The sequence below is a fragment of the Falco rusticolus genome, chromosome 4 (assembly GCF_015220075.1).
Source record: "Falco rusticolus isolate bFalRus1 chromosome 4, bFalRus1.pri, whole genome shotgun sequence".
Classification (NCBI taxonomy): Eukaryota; Metazoa; Chordata; class Aves; order Falconiformes; family Falconidae; genus Falco; species Falco rusticolus.
Genome location: NC_051190.1, coordinates 78,799,638 through 78,818,731, shown reverse-complemented (window position 1 = coordinate 78,818,731; position 19,094 = coordinate 78,799,638). Strand labels below are relative to the sequence as shown.

Genomic DNA, 19,094 nt, shown 5'->3' with positions numbered 1-19,094 from the left:
AGCTCTCCCAAGGTCACATGTAGCCTGAGATGAAGCAAGACTTTCTTAATCGTGCTACCAGTACGTCTCACCCAGATCTGGTGGCACTGGTGATCTATTTTCATTTACCAGTTGAAAATTTTCCTTATTTCCAGTTGGAGAAATAAGAAATAATGAGAGACTATTTCTTTTGTCCCTTAGCTGTTTCTACAAAAACTGATCACTAATTATGTTTGAGCTGCTATAACAAGCTACATGTTTCAGCTGTAGAGATTAAAAAGGTCTAGCCATAAAGAGATGGCAGGGTGAAAAAGCCTTATTCAAAAAGAAATATATTGCACTCTTCTGGACCAACAGTACTATAATGTCTATACTTCTAGAACAGTATATTTAGAAAATAATTAAAGCTGTGTATAATTTGACACAATCTGTACATTTAAGTATTTAAAGAACAGTGGTTTTCATACTATGTGTACAAAATACAGCTCTCTGCCACTACTAATTTAAAAACAAAACAACAACAAAGAAATCTATCCATTACATCCCAGCCTTTTCTCTGCCCTTCCTAAGCAACCTCATGATGAAAAAGTTATTACTAAAAGTCTGGTCTGTAACCACTATACAGTAGGCAGTGTTATAAAGAAATTATAAATAATAACAATAACTACATTCTTCTAACCATTATATTTATCACTTTGAGCATTTCCAAAGTATAATGTTAAAAAAAGCTCAAAAGATATTTACAGGATAACATCATTTTGGAAAGTACTGTCACTCAGAGCACCTAGGAGGGTACATGTGTCTATAAATTATAGATGGTTCTGGTAGCAATGTCTATGATTAAGGTTGCCTGACACTTCCCATAATAAGACCTTTTTTAAGTTACTTATAAGTTTGCTGAACTATAACCACTTGGAGTAAAATTTTCCCTGCAAGGTGTATGCCTTGATATTTGTTTAGTCTTTGTGGAAAGTTTGACACAAAATGGTTTTGAGAACAAGATTACAGGAAAATACAGCTTGCTTTGAAAAAAAAAAACAACAAACAGTTCTTCTTTGAGAAGTCCTAATGTTGCTTTTTTGGAGAAAGAAAAACCTTTGAAATGTGGTAGGGCATGGCCTTTTTGTTAGGTATGTAATTTTTACAGTTCCTGAAATGCCCATTCAAAGCCAGTCTAGTTTGTTGGGTGTTTTTAATCTCAAGACTTAACGGCTTCTTCCCAGAAGTACCTCCATTTTTACAGCTAAAAATCCCTAATATTCTTTATATTCCTCAACCTTCAGAGCTATTTGCGTGGAATAACCTATACAGGCTTCAGCTCAGCAAAACAGAGTTCGCTTTCTTCAGCCCGTAGAGCTAGACACACCAATCCTTGCTCCTGATGCCCTGGACCAAGTAAGATGCTGGAGCCACGTTCTCCCACCCTTTTACTGACAGTTCCTGCTGGTGCGCTGAGGATGAAAAGGCAGCTAGACATAGAGAGAGCATGCAGTAGTTTGTTGATAGATTTTTATGGGGAGTCATAGGTACAAATCATTAAACAAACCCAATTATAAGCTAAAAAATAATGGACAGGGAGTGAGGGTAGCAGCCTCCAAACTGGTAACTTATTTCAAGCTGACAGTATATACCCACAGCTAGCCATGAGTATTGCTCTTATGGGAAAAATGAAAGTCTTCAGGATCTTGGGCACCTAGCAGCTTTCTAGAAATAATTAATAAACTGTACTACAACAGACTAACGGGGATTTTAAATTGTAAGGGCAAGTATTGTACCTGGATGCAGCAGTGAAGATAAAGGAGATCAAGCAAGCAGATTAAGAACAGGAAAGTACAAGATTGCTTACGTTTAGTATTAGCAATTTTGGAAGATCCTCCAGGCTACACCCAGAAGGTACCTGCAACTACCAAAATAAAGTGCTCACTCTCTCTGTCCCAAGGACCTGCTGGAGCTCATAACCTGGAACTTGATACCCACATATCCCTGCTGGGAGAGGTTTTCTGAAAGCATAATTCACAGAAGCTCCTAAACTGTCCAAACTAAGCAACCAAAGGAAGGCAAGGAATTAACTTAAACACGTTCTGACATTTCCGAGGCATAAACTGCTCCTAGAACTAGGCACCGTATTTTACTCTTGCCAATATGCCCAGTGCATAGATTTGATGAGGCAACATAGTTTCATCTTTCTGGTTCAAGAATTTCTTTCACATCAGAATAAAGCTTTTTTTTCTGCTATAGGGCTCTCAAAATCAGAAGTCCTTCCACTATGAATGAACTCATATGCATAAGGTCAAAGAGCAAGAGAGAAAGACAATACTACAAACGTCACAGAATTTACCTACTAGGAGACCCTGTTTCCTGAATGAAGGAGTACCTGTGTGTATTAAACAAAACAGAGTAAGATCAACAAACAAAATCAAGAAAATTCCCAAGCTTATTCCACTGGGTGGTGGTTAAAGGAATTACCTCAGAACTGTGAGGTTTGGGTTCACATTTTCTGAAGCAGAGAAAGAAACTGAATCTCTTAAACCCATAGCAAGGGCTTCAGCCACTGTGCTGATGAGAAAAACATGGGTGGGGGACAAAGGAAATGGAGAGTGGAAAAGTCCTGTGACCCTGCCATATTTTTGTAAGGCTAGGGTGTTACAGACCCAGCTGGAACTACATGGTCAGCACCATCCTATTTTTTGCTTTCGTGTGCCTCTATGAGCCAAGAGCACGACTACTAGAGAAGTTATGATATTTTAGACTGCAGTGCTGGCATTTAAGCTCAAAAATAAGCCACAAGTCTAACTATCACAGCTGATACTAATTCTATTGTAAGTGATAGCTCAATGTGAGGTGCAGTCATTTATCTGGGAGCAGAGCTTAGCTACATGCTGCTAGCTTCTTACAGCTGACCAACAGGATGCTTGAATGTGTGACTGAGGCTGACAGCTGAGCCCAGGACGTTCAAAACAAGATTGCTATGGTCTGACTTATACCAGCCATGGACAAGGTACCAAGCAGTGAGGGCATGCACACTGAAAAATGTCCGAAGATGGTATTCAGACTGTCATGAATTGAATTCATCACACTAAAGAAAGCCAGAGCTTGAATGGAAGATTGATGTAAAGTAATTATTAAGTAACTGAATATGAAGTAGTTAACCAATTAAAGTTAGAAGCTGCAATACAAAACAACAAAGATGAAGAATAAAGAATATTGCATGTAAGAGAAACTTTATGCACAGTCATTTCATTGGACATTGCAATGTTTCTTTACTGTGCTCAATGGCAGTAATATTGTATGAGGAAAAAAAAAAAAAAAAAACAACAAAACCCTAAGTGACAAGTTCAGCCCTGAACCAAGCCTGTGACTGAAGTCAGAGTCTTAGGTTTGCGGGTAACACTGACTCAGTCACCAATGTGTTGTGCTGTACATGTGCTGTGTAAACAATTCTTAAGTAGCCAAGAATGAAATAGAGGTCCAGGTTGAGAGGGAAACAGACTTTTGTAGAAATAGACATCAAAGGAGAAGACTGTGAAAGATAGGCAATTGGAACAGGGTGAATCTTTATTCAGATTCTGCTTTCTTTGAGAATTTGTGAAGGAATTTGCTCTGGGATTGCTTTTGGATTCCTGTACTTATTGCTATGCAACTTCAGTGAGTCATTCATATTTTAGAGCCAAGAAGATTTCATTGCAGATGAACTAATAATATGCCATTCCCAACCTTCCCTGCCATTCCTAACAAATCCTCTAGCAAAAGCAGAGATGACCATAACAAACATTCCTTAGGTATAAAACAGATTAAACCATGTGATTTTTTAAAAAGGTAGTTCCCATATCATGTTTACTTATCATGAAAACAAACAAAAGAGCATAACCTCAAGTTTATTTTTACAACCTTTGGAGGTCATTTTTATGCTGACACTTCTGCTAAGAATTCTCTACCTAAGCAATGATATATTTACCATCCTTAAATAACCTGAAAAATAATTCCTTTGTCAAAGAGAACTATCTCAATTAAAAAAAGTAGTTGAGTCTTTTTCCTGTCAGGGTATCTTTATGACATCTTTAGCTTCCTAAATGCATACTCAGAAGGCATTGGAAACTAGGATAAATTTATCAATGTAATTTCAGTTGGGTAGACTTTTTCCATCCCCACTGGGCATATTTATTGGAATCTGACTGTAGCTGGTCACATTATTAATGGCAAACAATTTATTTGATTAATTTACCCTGCATTTCTGTTCAGGAAATAGCCTCTCCCATTTTGATTTCTGCTTTTTTTTTTTTTTTTTCCATAAGCATTCAGTGAATATTTTCAGCGTATTTTATTATGAAATTTGTTTGGAAACTCTTTGCTTCATCTAATCACAACGATTATTTCTTTACTGGAGATGGTGCGACTTGAAATCTTCAGTTAGTATTGCCTTTGTTCCGCTGACTCTGCCACTCTAAGTGCAGTATCAGAAACACTTCTGATGTCTTTAGTGAACATCTAGCATTATGTTTGAAGCACTGACTTACCAAGGGATGCACAAATACATATGGAAACAATCCTTCCCTAAACACTCATCAGACAAACCAGGTTTACACAGGTGTATGTTGAAAAATGAAAATAAAAGGACAAGAATACAGGAGAATTGAAAGCTTCTGAGAAGTGAGAACTTTTATAGGTGGATCCTCACGCTATTATCCCAACTCATTTCAAGTGACTCCCCTGTTTTTCTGTGATGCGTTTTCCCAACATAGAATGGTCCTTTATCCATTACTCCAACCACCACATCATCAGCTGCAGCTACATCAAGACAGAAAGGGTGACATGGACCATGGGAGTTGCAAGTAGTCTTTAAAATGAGAATTGTGGGATGTAGAAGCAATGAGTTTGCTATTTTTACAGAAGTTATTAACTAAATACACTCTAAGCAGCCTTTTCTAAACATGCTGAAGAGGCAATTATTCTAAACATTCCTACAGTCTTTGAGGTCCTAACAAAAAAAACAGGGCAGAGAAAATTCCTAGAATTCAGGGATTAATCTTACATCATGCAAGGTCAACCATACCCAAAGAGGGTTAAGTGGAAATACTGTCTTAGACTCAGTCTAATTTCCCCATTAATATGCAAAGAAAAAACCTTCCAGAGCAGCCCCCTAGAACCATCATGTTCCCACCAATGAACAACTTTTTCTGATGAATACGTGAGCACATATGTTTCTTATTACCTGAAGTGTTTTACCGGTCAGGAGGTTAAAAACTTTCCATAAGCAATGGAAATGTATTTATTTATGTGCAAATTTAGTGAACGTAAAATATGTGAGCAAAATTGAGGCAGGGACCTGTTCAGCTAGCTGAATTTTAGCCTGAATCAACAGGCTAGCGAAGTCACAGCTCCACCTGTTGAGCTAAAGCAAATCATCCACCTATAACGTCTGGCAGCACAGATTCTTTTTTTAGCCAGACATAGATGACTAACACTGTGCCACTTGGATAAAACACAACATAGAAGTTGAGGGACAAATCATGCGGTCATTACTCTGGGTGAAGGAGTGCTGCAGCCATTGAGCCATTCTGCCAGAGAACAAAAAGACCTGGATCGAAAGGAAGGGTCTCACGGCAGACCAAAGACAGGACAACATTCTTCTGGGTAAAATTACTAAAGCATACAGCAATGACAGAAATAATGCTAGAAATGAAAGTGTATAGAGCCCACTCAGCTCTTTTTAATTTTGCAGGAGACTTAAGTTGCTCCAACCAAAGGCTATGAATGCCACATAGCCATACACACATGTTCTCTCACATTTATTATAATGCTCACTTCTCCCTTCCTGTGCTAGCTATGAATAGCCAATTCACACAAAGCAACTCAAGCTAAAATGTAATGATACATCATTCTCAACCACCTGATAAAAATGGGAATATTTATCAAGCTAAGGACACCATTTTATAACCAGAGGAACGAATGCCAAAGTTCTCCTCAGTCTGAAAGGTCTTGAATCAACATGCACGTTTCCTGTGGATGGGTAAGTAAGGGTACATTTTTTGTTTCACATGGTCACAAAGGAAAAAAAAATCTGGAGGGGTCTGCAAAAAATGTACATCAGCAGAAATTTGACTTCAAATCTAGAGCACAGATACAACACTGCATACAGGCCACAGATATGCCACCATTTGCATCTCTCTGTAATTCTAGAAAACAGTAAGTGGTGGTGCCTGAATACTTCAATAACACATTTACTAAAACCAAGAAAGACAAATCAATTATCTATTTGAAAAGTTTCATTTCAGAGATAAAGATATTTTGCAGACTATTTCTTCAGAAGCTGAATCAGTAGTCAGAATAAGTCACAAATCGTGATTTCAAAGATTCAGAATTAAGCAAAAAAATATTTATTAACTAATAATTAATGGATAACTGTTTATTATCCAATAATAATAAAGAAAATATGTTTAGGCTAAGGGATGGCAGGTAGTGTAATGCTTGGTTATCAGCATAATACTGTAATAAATCCTAAATAGCCCAGAGGTAAATTCAGCAAAAATATTACTTTGCACATTTATAATGATTTAAGTATGTGATCTTTTCTGGCGTGGAAGAAGAACATTTTATATCCTAAAAACAGAAATGCAAAAAGCATAAATGCATTCACTTTCTTATGGTCCTGCTTCAGTAAAGTACTGAAACCTATATGAATCTCCTGACTTCAGTTAAACTTGTGTTTTGCTTCTAAACAGAAGTTACAAAGCACTGGCATCTACTCTGAAGTGTTTGCTACAACCCCACAATTTCAGAATATTCTATAAATTGTGAAGCAGCACTCACACCTCCTCTAATGTGCTTAGTCACACATTTCCATATTCATTTGGATTGCATTACACTGATAGACTGAACCATATCATTACAATCTGCTAATCCACCCAATAACTTTTCCCAGATCCACACTCTGCTCTAGCTAACAGATATTCTGTGCATTTAAGATGCAAACACAAACTATGTTCTGATACATTTATAATTCTGTGGGATAGTATCCTATTGCAATTACTAGTGCTAGTAGAGCTGCTCACAGGGGAAGGAGGCACACAGCTAGAGGTACCCCCATTTGATTCAGCAGAAAGAAGCTGAAGATACAGGAGATGGTTCACACAGACCACTGTCTGATCAAGGGCCAAACAATGTCATTTCTTACTCACTCCAAGTGACCACTCAGAGAAGTGGCTCCACTGAAATGAAGGAAATCCTTCGTGCAAGTAACTATTCAAAATCCCAACATTTTATAATCAGATATTTAGTGTTACTAAAAGGGTCATACTTTTGAACCTCTGTTTGCAACATGTACTACACTACCATCTACTACAAGCAAGCCAATTAAGCAAATGGAATTTTTTGTGGAAGCAGGGGGAAGAAATAAGTAGGAATATAAAATTGTGTACCTTGTTAAGGTAATATTCATTACAAATGAAGACAGCAGGATGGAGCCCATCTTATTTATTGGTGAAGGTTTTGATGTACTATTTATTATGCACATCATTTATGTCACATCTCTGTGTTCGTAATCCTTATTTCCCTGTTCTTTAAGGATCTGTTCACTCAGCAACTGTCCTCCATAAAACTACAGTATTATTGCCGTGTTTTAGCTAGCAAAATTGCTTACAAAATATTCTTAAGGTGCAAAGCATTCCCCATATAAACATAAAGAAAAAACTCTGTATGTAATACAGAGTAGCTGCAGAAAGTGACAACAGAAATTACTCTAAATTAGAGTCAAATTACAGACTAACATTCCAATTTTAAACAGACCACTATTTTACAATATTGCTATTGACAGTGCAACAACCGTGAGGACACAGCTTTAATATTATTCCTATTTTAAGTCCATATCTTCTTTTGCAAGACCTCAAATGCTATGAATGAGATTGTAAATATAAAAAGCAGTCCATTAATTTTATACAAGCATTTTTATATACCTGAAGGCCTATGACAACATTTTTTGACAAAATAGCCTAGCAGAAGAATTGTTTTTCAAAAGTTCAATCAAGACTGGCTTATAAAAATGACTGTGCAGATAAATATTACGGTACAGGTGATCTGAACTATCCATAACAGAAATTCCATTAGTTAAATTTTTTTAAGACCTGCCAATTACATTTTCAATTGAAAGTGGCATTGGAATAATGACAAGCAATTCTCGGTGATAGAAATGGTCTACTTAATCTTCGAGAGGAGACAAAATCTGTTGTCCTCGCACAAGTAAACCATTGATTTATATAGGAATCCTATCTTGTGTAACACTGCAGAATCAGACCCATCGGATCTGCTGTACAGGAGCCTTTGTTTTTCAGTAGTGTTCTCCATATATGGCTAAAGCGTGTCTTCTTTTTTTTCTTTTTCCTTTCACCTAGTGGCTCATATGCACCTCTAAGACAAATGCAGGAAATACGGTGACAGCTGAAAATTAACTCCCACATAATGCAGGGCTGACATGGCGGGGGGCGGGGGCAGGGGGGGGGGGGGGGGCAAGACATACTAGTCATTAATCAAAGACATGCTAGTCACCAATCATTTCCATTTGTATTGTTACTTATGTTATTTCTAGCATAGGTATGCAGTATCAGGCAGAAGCACTATACGCATAGGGATCCAGATCCAAAACTACCGGAATTATTAGAAATTAACTCTGAGTTTAGTGATTTCTGGATCAAAGCTTCAGATGTTCTAACTAGGAAGGTAAGTAGCATCTTCTGGGTTTCAACTGAGGATACTGTATTGGTTAGATTTTAAGTGACTCTCTGCTTTTCTTTCTAAATAAATAACATAATTAAAATATATATTTTATATATACCTATCAAATATTATAATAACAGGTGTTTCCAAGAACTGAGGGTACTAGATCACTTATTTCCTGGTATTATTTTGGCTGTCAGCTCTGCTGCTAAAAGGAGTCTGCTGACCCTAGGGATCCTGTTCAGCTATCACCAAAGTTTAAGGAAATAAACAAGAAAATAACATAAGTGTATTTTACTTATCAGTTTTTCAAAAGGTCAGCAAAATAAAACAAAACAAGCAAAAAACCAAAGAGCAATCACAAGTGCACACAATAAGAAACAATCAGGTTACATACACAAAGAAACAACCACGTTCTTCACTCTTTAGCTTTTCCATTAAGTCTGGATTAGAAAATGAAATTTGAGGAAAATAGGGCACAAGTATCATTATCATTTGGTGGGCTCCCAGAAAGTAAAAAAGCCTAATTTGCCCCCCTTCAACAATCTGCAGATGTGAAAAGAGCAGATTATCTTCCCATGCACTGGTTCCATCATTGAAGTGATGAAACAGATTAACGTGAGAGGTGACACCCCAGAGGACACTGGCAAAACTACCATGTGAACAGACAGGACAGAGACCAACTAGTGGACAAATCATTTCACAGCAGACACAGGGAGCAAGGAAGAAAATATTACTAAACCTCTGCTTGGAGAGGAAAAGACAGGGCGCCTGGAGAGATGGATGCAGTGTGCAAGGCAGATGAACGTCCCTGAGACATTTGTCACTAGCTGGACTGCGAGACACTGACATTAATGAGGGTGGCATTTGGAAGATAAAAGCAGTATCTCTGAAGCAGACAATACAGTTTCCAGGCACCACGCACGGAGACATGGTGTAATCAAAAGGGACTGGAAAATGTCTAGCAAAAGCATCACAATCGCTACCAATATTCACGGGAGAATATGGATCAGGAATAAATGTCTTATGGTTTTGTCTGGAGGGCTGGTGGGGATTGTGGGTTGATTTTCCCCTCAGCTCAGCTCAATTCCCATCACATTCCTTTATTGAAGGACTCTCCATCAGTCATCCACTTATACCTGCCTTGCCAAAAGTCAGTGTTTCATTGACAAGTGCTTTTCAGGCAGCAGACCTCTGGAAGACAGCTCTGTCAATAGTGAGTGGGAATTTACAGGGGTGGAGGTACTTGCCTGCGATTATCTCCTCTTGAAAGCAAGGAGGGAGCTGGGAGATAGCCTCAACACTGGCTGCCAGGACACAAGCAAGTGAAGGAAGCAAGATCTGGCTGCCTCTCACAGTTGCCTCAGGGTGCCACTACCCCAAAGATGACATCAGCTATATCCGAGAACCACTCCTGCCATGACCCACAGCATAGAAAGCGTCATTAATTAATCACTCCCTGCTCTCACGTCTCAGTGTCAGCCATGTCCCATAGCTCATTTTGACTCCAGTGCTCTCGGGTGCCTTTGCTCTCTCTCCAAAAGGAGAAGCCGTTGCTGTCCCGGGATAGAATGAGACAAAGCCGAGCATCCCAGAACAGCCTTCCTGATCCCCAGACTCCTCCTGGCAAGGATCCAAGATGACAAAATCCAAGATCCATCCCTGTTCCCCTCCACACTCACGCATTGTCCCTCTGGTCAGTTTTACCCCAGAAAATAAAGCAGCTGCTTCGCCATTAAAGGAAAGCCAGTCAGCTTCGATCTGCTCCTTCCCTCAGGAACACTGACGCAGGCAGCCAAACGACAAGTTCGGAGCGGGTTGCAGGCGATGCTTGAGCAGCGGTGGCCCCGAGCAGTGACGCCTGGGACAGGCCGTCTGTGACAGGCGCGTTCCGAGGCCGCCGCGGTGCCCGGCGCGGCTGGGGCTGCCCGGGCGGGAGCGGGGCGGCGGGGCCGGGCGCTGTCCGCGGTGCTGGCGCCGCTGCCGGCCCGCCCGGAGCTCCCCGAGGTGCTGCAGGGCGCGGGGGGGGGCGGCCGGGGGGAGCGCCAGCCCTGGCCGGGAGCGGAGTAGGGCACCTCAAAGCCAGCCTTGTCCCAGTCCCTTTGCAAGCCCTCGTCCGCTCTCCCCGCAGCGCTTGCACTAGCCTCCCGCGGCTCGAAAGGTTCACCATCTCCGGCGGGGAGGGGGAAACATGCTTTAAAAAAAAAATAAAATAAAAAGCACATGGACTAATTGTGCATTGAAGAAAGTTTTAGACGCGGATCCGGTAACGGACAGGAAAATGGGAACCCAAACTAACCCGACATGTGATAAGGACAAGCTCTTCTTCCTCTTTAATGCTGCCTGCAGGGAGCGCAGCTCCACGTGTGAAGGTGCCCATGTCCCCGTCCTGTTGCAGAGTACTGAGCACCTCCCGGCTGCCCTTCAGCACCGTCTCTCTCCACTCTTCGGTTTAAAAATTGAAAAAGAACGGGGAAGTGGTAGAAGCAAGCTGACTGAATCCCTCTTTTAATCACAAACAAGCCCAACAAGATGGATTCTGGGAAAAGTAGCTGTATTCGTAAACAGCGACCGGTTTCACAGTAGTTAAAGTACAACTGAAAGGCCTCTCACGAAGTCAATTCTTATGTAGATGAGGCGACTTAACAGCTTTTCTCTCTCTTCGCGGGCTCAGTGAATTTCTAATTTGCCCAAAGAAGCCCTAGAGGAATGAGGAAGAAAGGGCGGGCATATTGGGATTGCTAGGCGTTACAGAGCTACCGTGCTCTGGATTGTCGCCTGGACATGCACTGAAAATGAGAGGATCCAACGCCACTGCTTCAGCCGAGTTATTTCTCTTGACCTTCGGCTTTGTCCATCCAGGCTGAGAAAACTTCCTGCAATGAGCATCGCCCCTGCTCTCTGCCAGACACACAACTTTGGTCTTTTTAGGTCGCAGAAAGGGAAAGAGGATGAGAGGCGATTTCCCCTCCAGAAGGGGACCCAAGGGCACCCGCGGAAGTTTAAACAACAGACAGAGAAACGTAGGGTTAAACAATAAACTAGGAAATATGCTGTCCTGCTGAACAGAAAGCAGTTTCCACAGCATTGAGAACCCGCCAATATATATCATATCAATAAAAAGGAGCTCTTCGAAAGCTTGCATAGTAATTGAGATTGGAGATCTTTTTTGATATGGGTTGGCATTTCCTCATATCAATCTGACAGAGCCAACTCAGGAAATTGCTGGTAATATTCATCTGGGGAGCACTTTCATTAAACGTAATTCATTCGACTTTCACAATAAATTGAGTGACATCCTTACAGCAGAACCTTTTTATCCTTGATGAAGTGCTTGCCAGCCTTTGGTTTTCCACTTTACTGCCACATTTCTTAAAGCAGAATCGTCAACATGTCAATCTGCTGCACGAAAAAAAATGCTAAAGCTGTATTTACAAAGCACCCAGGAGGTGGTTTAATGCTGACTTACAAGAAGAGCGAGCTGGGTGTTAAACTATCTGATAAATTGCAGCATAACTTCACCCAAACCCAGTCGGGAGAACAGAAGCCAATCCTGTGGAGGGAAGGATGGCTCACACATGCATTTTCTCCAAGTGCTGGCTATTCCAAGCAATTGGTTTCTTAACCTGCTTCACCGCACTTTCCAAGACGACTGGGAAATTGGCTTTTTGTTAATTAAAATGGCGGTTTAGAGATGCAGGGAAATATTAAAAAGCTTAAAATGGATACCTCTAGGTACCGACTTGGAAGATTTGGCTAGTCAAAGAGAGGCGGGGATATTGGATTATATTCACGTGCCTCCCTAAAAGGTGAAATCTGTTCCAGACCGCTTTCTTCAGCGATTTAAGAAATTAAAATAGTGTGTACTAAGCACCGGGAAAAAGACATTTCAGTGCGAGGAAACGCCTTCTTAAACTCCTAGCACAGGTCCCTGCTGGTTAAGAAGGAAGGAAGGAAGGAAGGAAGGAAGGAAGGAAGGAAGGAAGGAAGGAAGGAAGGAAGGAAGGAAGGAAAAGAATGCACCATCCTCCACTTAACAGAAAAACCTCCAGCGCTGATAAATTTGTTTCCCTCATACGAAATCCGAGTCCGGTTGCTATTCCCGTGCCTTACCTTCCGAAAGGGTAATTATTCCCCCTACACCACTGCGAAAGCGCCTCTCAAACTCCTTTAGAAAGAGGGAGCGGGATCGTCTTAAAGCTACGTAAACTCTCTCGCACAAAAAGCCACTTGTCTTCCCGGGCGCCAAGTCCCCTGCCCCCCTCCCCGCCTTCGACGTCAGGCTCCAAATCGCAAGAAATCCCTTACGGGGGGGGGGGGGGGGCAATACCAGAGAGCTTTCAGCACCAACTGCCTCTGAGCAAATACTGTGGGTGGTGATTATGACAGGACAATGCCTACTTTCTCTCTTCTTTTTTGTTTTCCTTTATCTTTGTTTATCTTTGCCGCCTATAGAGAGAGGTTTGTGGGTTTGTGTTTTGAGTTGGTGGGTTTTTTTTTTCCCTCCCATGACAAAGTAGGTCACAATCAGCAACTATCTTTAAAAAGAAAGGGGGGGGGGGGGGGGGGGGGGGGAACAACTTATCTTCACCGGCACGTGATACCTCTTCACGTTCTCCATAGCTTTCATTAACCCGGGTGAAATGACCGCAAACAGTGCGACAGAGAGCGAAAATTAAATGTACACAAACTCCGGAGCCACTAACCCCCTGTTTACCTCCCTCAGTCAACACCGTAGCAAGTGTGCCACCGCTGAGGACAATTTTAAACTTCTATTATTCACAACATTTTTGCAGGAGAGCTCGGCTCGGCTCTCAGAAGGCCTCCGAACTGCAGTGACGGTGTGGAACAGACCTTAAAATCCCAGCCTGGCACGGGGAGGAGTTTAGCAGGCTGTTTTCCTTGAAAACGCTCTGCCAAAGCCACCGCCCTGTAAAACAAGGTGCCCCGGGACCCCGCAGCCGCACCGCTCTGACAAAGCGCCGCGCAGAGAGGCCCCCCCCGCGCGAAACAACCTGCCCGCAGCCGTCGTCGGGGCGGGAAAAATCACCCCTCCGTTTGCTTTTGCGCTGCTTTAATTCTGCACGGAGTTAAAACGCTCTGCCAGCCAGCTCTGGTGTACACCCTGATTTACACACCCACCGGGGAAGGAATACTTTGCTGGGAAAAGACGACAAGCTGCGGGGGGCTGGGGCGGAATCCTTACTCTAGCAGCATACAAAGCAAAACTCGGACTGGTTTTAGTTCCGTACCCGCTACTCCGAGTAAGGAGTACCTAAGTAATGAGCCGAAGTCTCTCCAAGCCGGGGTGATCCCAGCAAAACCGGTGCACTCCTTGCCTGTACCGTGCGGGAAGTTGCCCCTTGAGCAAGCGAAGGCAGAGCCTGTGAACGGGCCGGGGGGTGAAATCGTGCATCGTGCCTCCCGGCGCCCGGGGCTGCCGGGGGTGCGCAGGGCCCGGCTGGTGGCCGGCGAGCGGCGGGACGGTGCGAGAGCCCGGAGCCGTCGGAAGGTGCCGGCCAGCGGCCCGCCGGCCCCTGCCTCACGCAGGGGCTCTTTGGCAGCCGGCACCGAAAGGATCTGCCTGCTCCTTCGGGGCCGCGCTTGACCTGTCCCAGTGAGAAATAACGAGTTCGGAGCCTTGCTGTCTTTGCCAGTAGCCCGCGCGTGTTGTAGTCGCAGGTTACTTCCACCCAGGAAAAAAAGAAAGAAATGAAAAGAAACGGCCTGGCGGTTTATTGTCCTGTGGTGTCAGACTGCAAATTCACCGGCAACTAGGCGGAAATTAAACGAGAAGGTTTCCATTAAGGGAAACCCTTAATGTAAAACCCCGGTGCCCTTATGAACAGAGCTCAAACCTGAAAGAGTCTACGATCTCCGGGTGTTTTTTTCTTTCCCGGTATTTGCGCTCTTCCTTAATGACGATTGCGAGCTCGGCACGGCACCGTTAGTTAAGAAAACATTGCCATCAGAATAAGACTGACAAGCTTTCGAAAGTACAGCGGTGAAATGAGCCTCGTGGCAAATAAGAAGACCGAGTGTAGCCGTTTGAACACTTTCTGCAGCTCTCTACATGTAAAGAAAGAAAATAACCTTTATAGGTTAACTCCTAATTCTACCAAGTAAGTACTAAGGTATCCGCTTAGGCCAAAGGAAATGCACTTCCATTGCAAATCAAATGTAACACTTTCAATACACTACACAGCTCGAAACAAGGAGAAAACGCATGTCTCGCAGAGGCTAACTGATGTTCTTATCAATAAACATAATACGGTGAACCGTCTCTACCCTAGCAAAATTCCTGCTCGTTCTGGTCGGCTGTGACCTCTATAAATTTCAGTCAATAAGGCTGGACGGCACACGGTTCTACCGAAAAGGGGGAGAAAAGCAGAAGCACTTTTCCCCCAAGATTTCATTAGGAAGGGGTTTAACTTGGGGGACAGGGAAGGGGGGGGGGGGGCAGTGGTTTGCTGTGTGAAGAGAAATTACAAACCAGCGAGTGTCTGTAAATGAGTAACTTGGAGGCAGCCCAGCCTGGCTGCGGCTGTTCACTGCCCCCCAGCACCGCCTGGCTCAGGCGCAGGGGAAGGAAACACGCGACACCCCCACCCCCACCCCCCATCAGTAACCCCTCTCAAAAAGGATTTTTTAACAAACTCGATAGGGAGCTGGTTGTGCTGCCGCTTCATTTGCCCTTCCTAACAGGTTGGCTAGTGAGAATTTAATTCGTAATTGAAACTGCTCTAGTCCACACAGGGTGACGCGCACACTCGGAGAGGCACAACAAAGTGCTGCACCTGGCTGGTTTGTGGCACCGCATTAAAGCTTAATCAAAACTTCATGCTTCGATGCTTATAAACAGTTTATTATCACGCGATGGCCTAATGTAAACTTTCAGAGTCACTCCCGAAATACGGAGAAGAGGGAGAGATTGGCATAAACGTGGAAGTACCGACTCAGAAGAATTGGGTTAGACAGGGAAATTCCTTTGGATCCCCCCCGAGTGTTTTGGCAGGAGACACAGCCTAGCCGAAGAGCGTGTCCCCTCCCCCTAGCTTGTTTTATTCACGATTTTTTTGGGTGGTTTTATTATTACTATTATATTTCTCATTGTTTCGAAAGAAACTGGAAAATCGGCTCCTTTACTCTGCAATGCCAAGCCCTCCGAAAAAAAAAAAAAGAAAGAAAGAAAGAAAAAAAAAGAGGCATTCAGGTAATGAAGTCTGTAACTAAACGGTAATTGAATCAGCATAATTTGCACACTGAATGGTTTTCAAATGCTCCCAGTTTACAATTAAAGGAGAATTAATGCGCTTGTTGTTCAGACTGCAGCGCATTAGAATAAATCCAGCACTGTTGTTGTAATGAGTCGAGAGCAGTTTAACTGCCAGCAAACACATTCAAAATTTAACACGACGTATCGATCTCGCTCCGGCTTTTTGATAGATTATTTCACACGCGCTTTCCTGCCCGGTCCCCCCACCCCCGGCTATAAAATTGGCGGGGAGGAGAGAGGCCCACGGCAGACGCGGCTCGGCCCGGCCCGGCGAGGGCAGGGGCCCCAGGCGGGAGGCACGGCGGCCGGGCCGGGCCGGGCCGGGCGGGCGGGCGGGCGCAGGGAGCCCCGGGCGGGCGGGAGCCCCGGCGGAGCGCGGCAGCGGGAGGCACGCGCCGCCCCGCCTGCCCCCGGCCCGGCCCGGCCCGCTCGGGGATTGGCTGCCCCGCGCTCCGCCGCGCCGCGCTGCCCCGCAGCGCCCCCAGGTGGCGCGACCGCGATGGCGCAGGGAGCGGCGGCACAGGCAGCAGCCGGTGGCCGCGGAGCCGGGGCCGGGCCCGAGGCGTCGCCTCCCCCTGTGCGGGCGCCGGGGCGCTTCCCTCGGCGGCGCTCCCGGAAAAGGGGCTTTTCCCTCCCCCGCCGCCACGGGGACGGTCTCTCGCCAAGCGTGTGCCTGCCTAACGCCTCGCAGGCGAGCGAGCGTACGGGCTGCAAAGGAGCAGCCTGCCTTGTTTTGTTCCTTGCGATCGCAGGGGGAATAAAGTGTGTGCTGAGGGAGATAACGGCGCTGTTTACTCGTGTTCCCCCGGTAATCCGAAAGGAGCTTTGCTACGGAAGTCAATGACACTTCACGCGGAAAACACTAGCTGTGCTCGTCACCGAGTGCCCGCACGCCTGTGCCGCGCCGCCCGTAGTGCCACCCCGGGGGGGTCCCCTCCGGAGGGGCTCCCGCCCTCGGGAGGGAGCACAGGGCGAGAAGTTGCCTCCGGCTCACAGCCCGGGCGGGCGCGCCCGCGGCGGCACTCCGGTGGCCCTGCAGGCACCGGGGCATCCTGCCCGGGAGCCCCCGGCCCCGCTCCCGCCCGGCGGCGCTCCCCTTCCCCGCGGAGCAGAAGTTACGGGTCTGCCCCCCCCGCCCCGCACCACGCTGAGCCCTCCCGGCTGAGCCCTGCGCCCGCCCGCGGCCCGACCCCGGGAGGACGGGGCAGGGCTGGCTGCGGGGCGCCGGCAGTTGCCGTGAGTTTGCTCGTTCTCCAGCAGGCTGGTGCCCTCCTCCCAGCCGAGCTCCCCCCTCCCTGGCCCGAGCGAGGGGCCGGGGGCACTCACCAGGTAGAGGGTGGGCTGCAGCAGAAGGACCGCGTACCAGTACACAGCCTGCATCCTCGCCGCTCAAACTTCCCCCGCGCTGCCTTCGCTGCCTCTTTGTTCCTTCCAGAACATAGATCCACCTGACATCCACTTTACAGAACAAGCAGAGCTCTCACCAGCCTAGGCAAAAATGAAATTATACACCCCATGACCACAAGACAAGGTTAGGCTTGAGACAAGGGGAGAAGAGAGGTGTGTAGGGAAGGGGGGGGAGGGGGGGCGGGAGAGAAGGAGGAGATGGGGTGTGTGGATGGATGGGGGTGGGGGAAACAAAAAACGATTAAAATCGAGTTAATCCAGCGTCAGAGCAAAGTGATCGCACGGTCCGGGCTGGCTGCAGAGCGCCTGTAGGCAGCGCTCCCCGGCGCCCGGTCCTTTTACTGGGCGGGAGAGCCCCGTGGTGTGGGCTGGGACGGCCCGGGGGTGCCGCCGCCAGCCCTGCCCGCCTGCCTGCGCGCCCTCGGCGAGCACCGGGCGGCAGCCGCCCGCCGCTTGGCCGCGGAGCCCCGGCAGCGCGCCGGAGAGCGGAGCGGCGCCGAAGCGGGGAGCAGGGGCAGGAGACGCTGGGATCGGGGCTCCGGCTGCGCCCGGGCGCTTCGAGCCGAGGAGACGAGCTTCGCCTCCGGGACGCGCGGGCAGGCTCTGCGTAACCCCACCAGCACCCACCTCCCCCCGCCGCTCCTGGGGCGCGCTGCGCCTCGCCCCGGGCCGGCATCCCGCCCCGGGAGCCCCGACGGGCGCGGACCCCCACCCCCGACCCCAGCCCTCCTCCGCCCCCGTGCCCTGCGGGCGGCCCCGCCGCCGCGGGGGGGCCGCGGCGGGGATACGTACGGCGTGGGGGGTCCGACGGCTGCCGGGGCTCCGCGGGGCGCTCCATGGGCGAGCCTAGAGGGGCTGAGCGCCGCGGCGCAGCCCGCCGCCCCTGCGCATCTCCTCGCCGCGTTCCGCACCGAGGTGTCCCGCGGCCGCTGTGCATCCGGCGCAGGCACTGTCAGGGCGGCGGGGCGGCTGGCAGGCTCTCCCCCCCCTCGCCTCCCCTTCTCCGCACACGGCCGCGCTCCGGCTGCGCCGAGCAGGACACTTACGGGAGAAGGGAGCTGCCCGGGCTGCCCGCTCGCCTTCGGCGGGGGGCGCGGGCAGGAGCGGCGGCTCCGGCGCTCCGGGGCGTCCAGGGCGATTTGTCTCTATTAAAAATGACTTATTGGCGAGGGAGCGGCGAGCGCCTGCTATTTAACTTCAGATAAAATCTATCTGCAAAGACCTTGGCCGATCATCTTAAAATAAAGCGCCGGAGCCGAGCACTGTCCGAGCCTCACTGCTTGGGGAGAGAGAAAGAGCAGTGGAAGGGGGAGGGGGGGTGGGGTGGGCTTGCTTGGCGAGGGGGGAAGGGAGGAGGGGAGAAAAGGGGAGTTTAGCGGCGTCCCATCCTCTCCTCTGAGCGGGGTGATGAATTAGAGCCCTCCCCGGGAGGCGCGAGCTGCCTTGCGCTGCCTGCCCTGCCCGCGCCGCCTGCCTTCTTGCCTGCCCTGTCTGTGCCGCCTTCCCTGCCCGCGCTGCCCGCGCCGCTTGTCCTGCCCGCGCTGCCCGCGCCGCTTGTCCTGCCCGCGCCGCCGCCTGCCGCCGCCGGGGTGCCGGCGCTGCCCGCCGGGCTGCCCGCGCTGCCGGCTGGGGCACAGCGCCTTTCCCTCTCCGCCCGCCCGCGGGAGCTGCCCGCCCGGCGCCGGGAAGCAGCCTGGGAGAGCCCTTCTTTCCTCTTTCTTTCATT

General features: G+C 47.3%; 1 protein-coding gene across 3 annotated transcripts in view; it reads right to left on the bottom strand.

Annotated features, from left to right (window-relative positions):
* Positions 1-18,642, bottom strand: part of NXPH1 (neurexophilin 1) — a 142,290-nt gene extending 123,648 nt beyond the window's left edge. The window contains exons 1-2 of one of the 3 annotated variants that reach the window (XM_037387227.1): positions 18,415-18,642; positions 17,288-17,449 (exon numbers count right to left, since the gene is read on the bottom strand). In XM_037387227.1, coding sequence (XP_037243124.1) covers positions 17,288-17,341 — 54 coding nt within the window. In that variant the 5' untranslated portion in view covers positions 17,342-17,449; positions 18,415-18,642. The other 2 variants (XM_037387226.1, XM_037387228.1) reach the window with 2 other exon arrangements.
* Between the last annotated feature and the right edge of the window lie 452 nt (positions 18,643-19,094).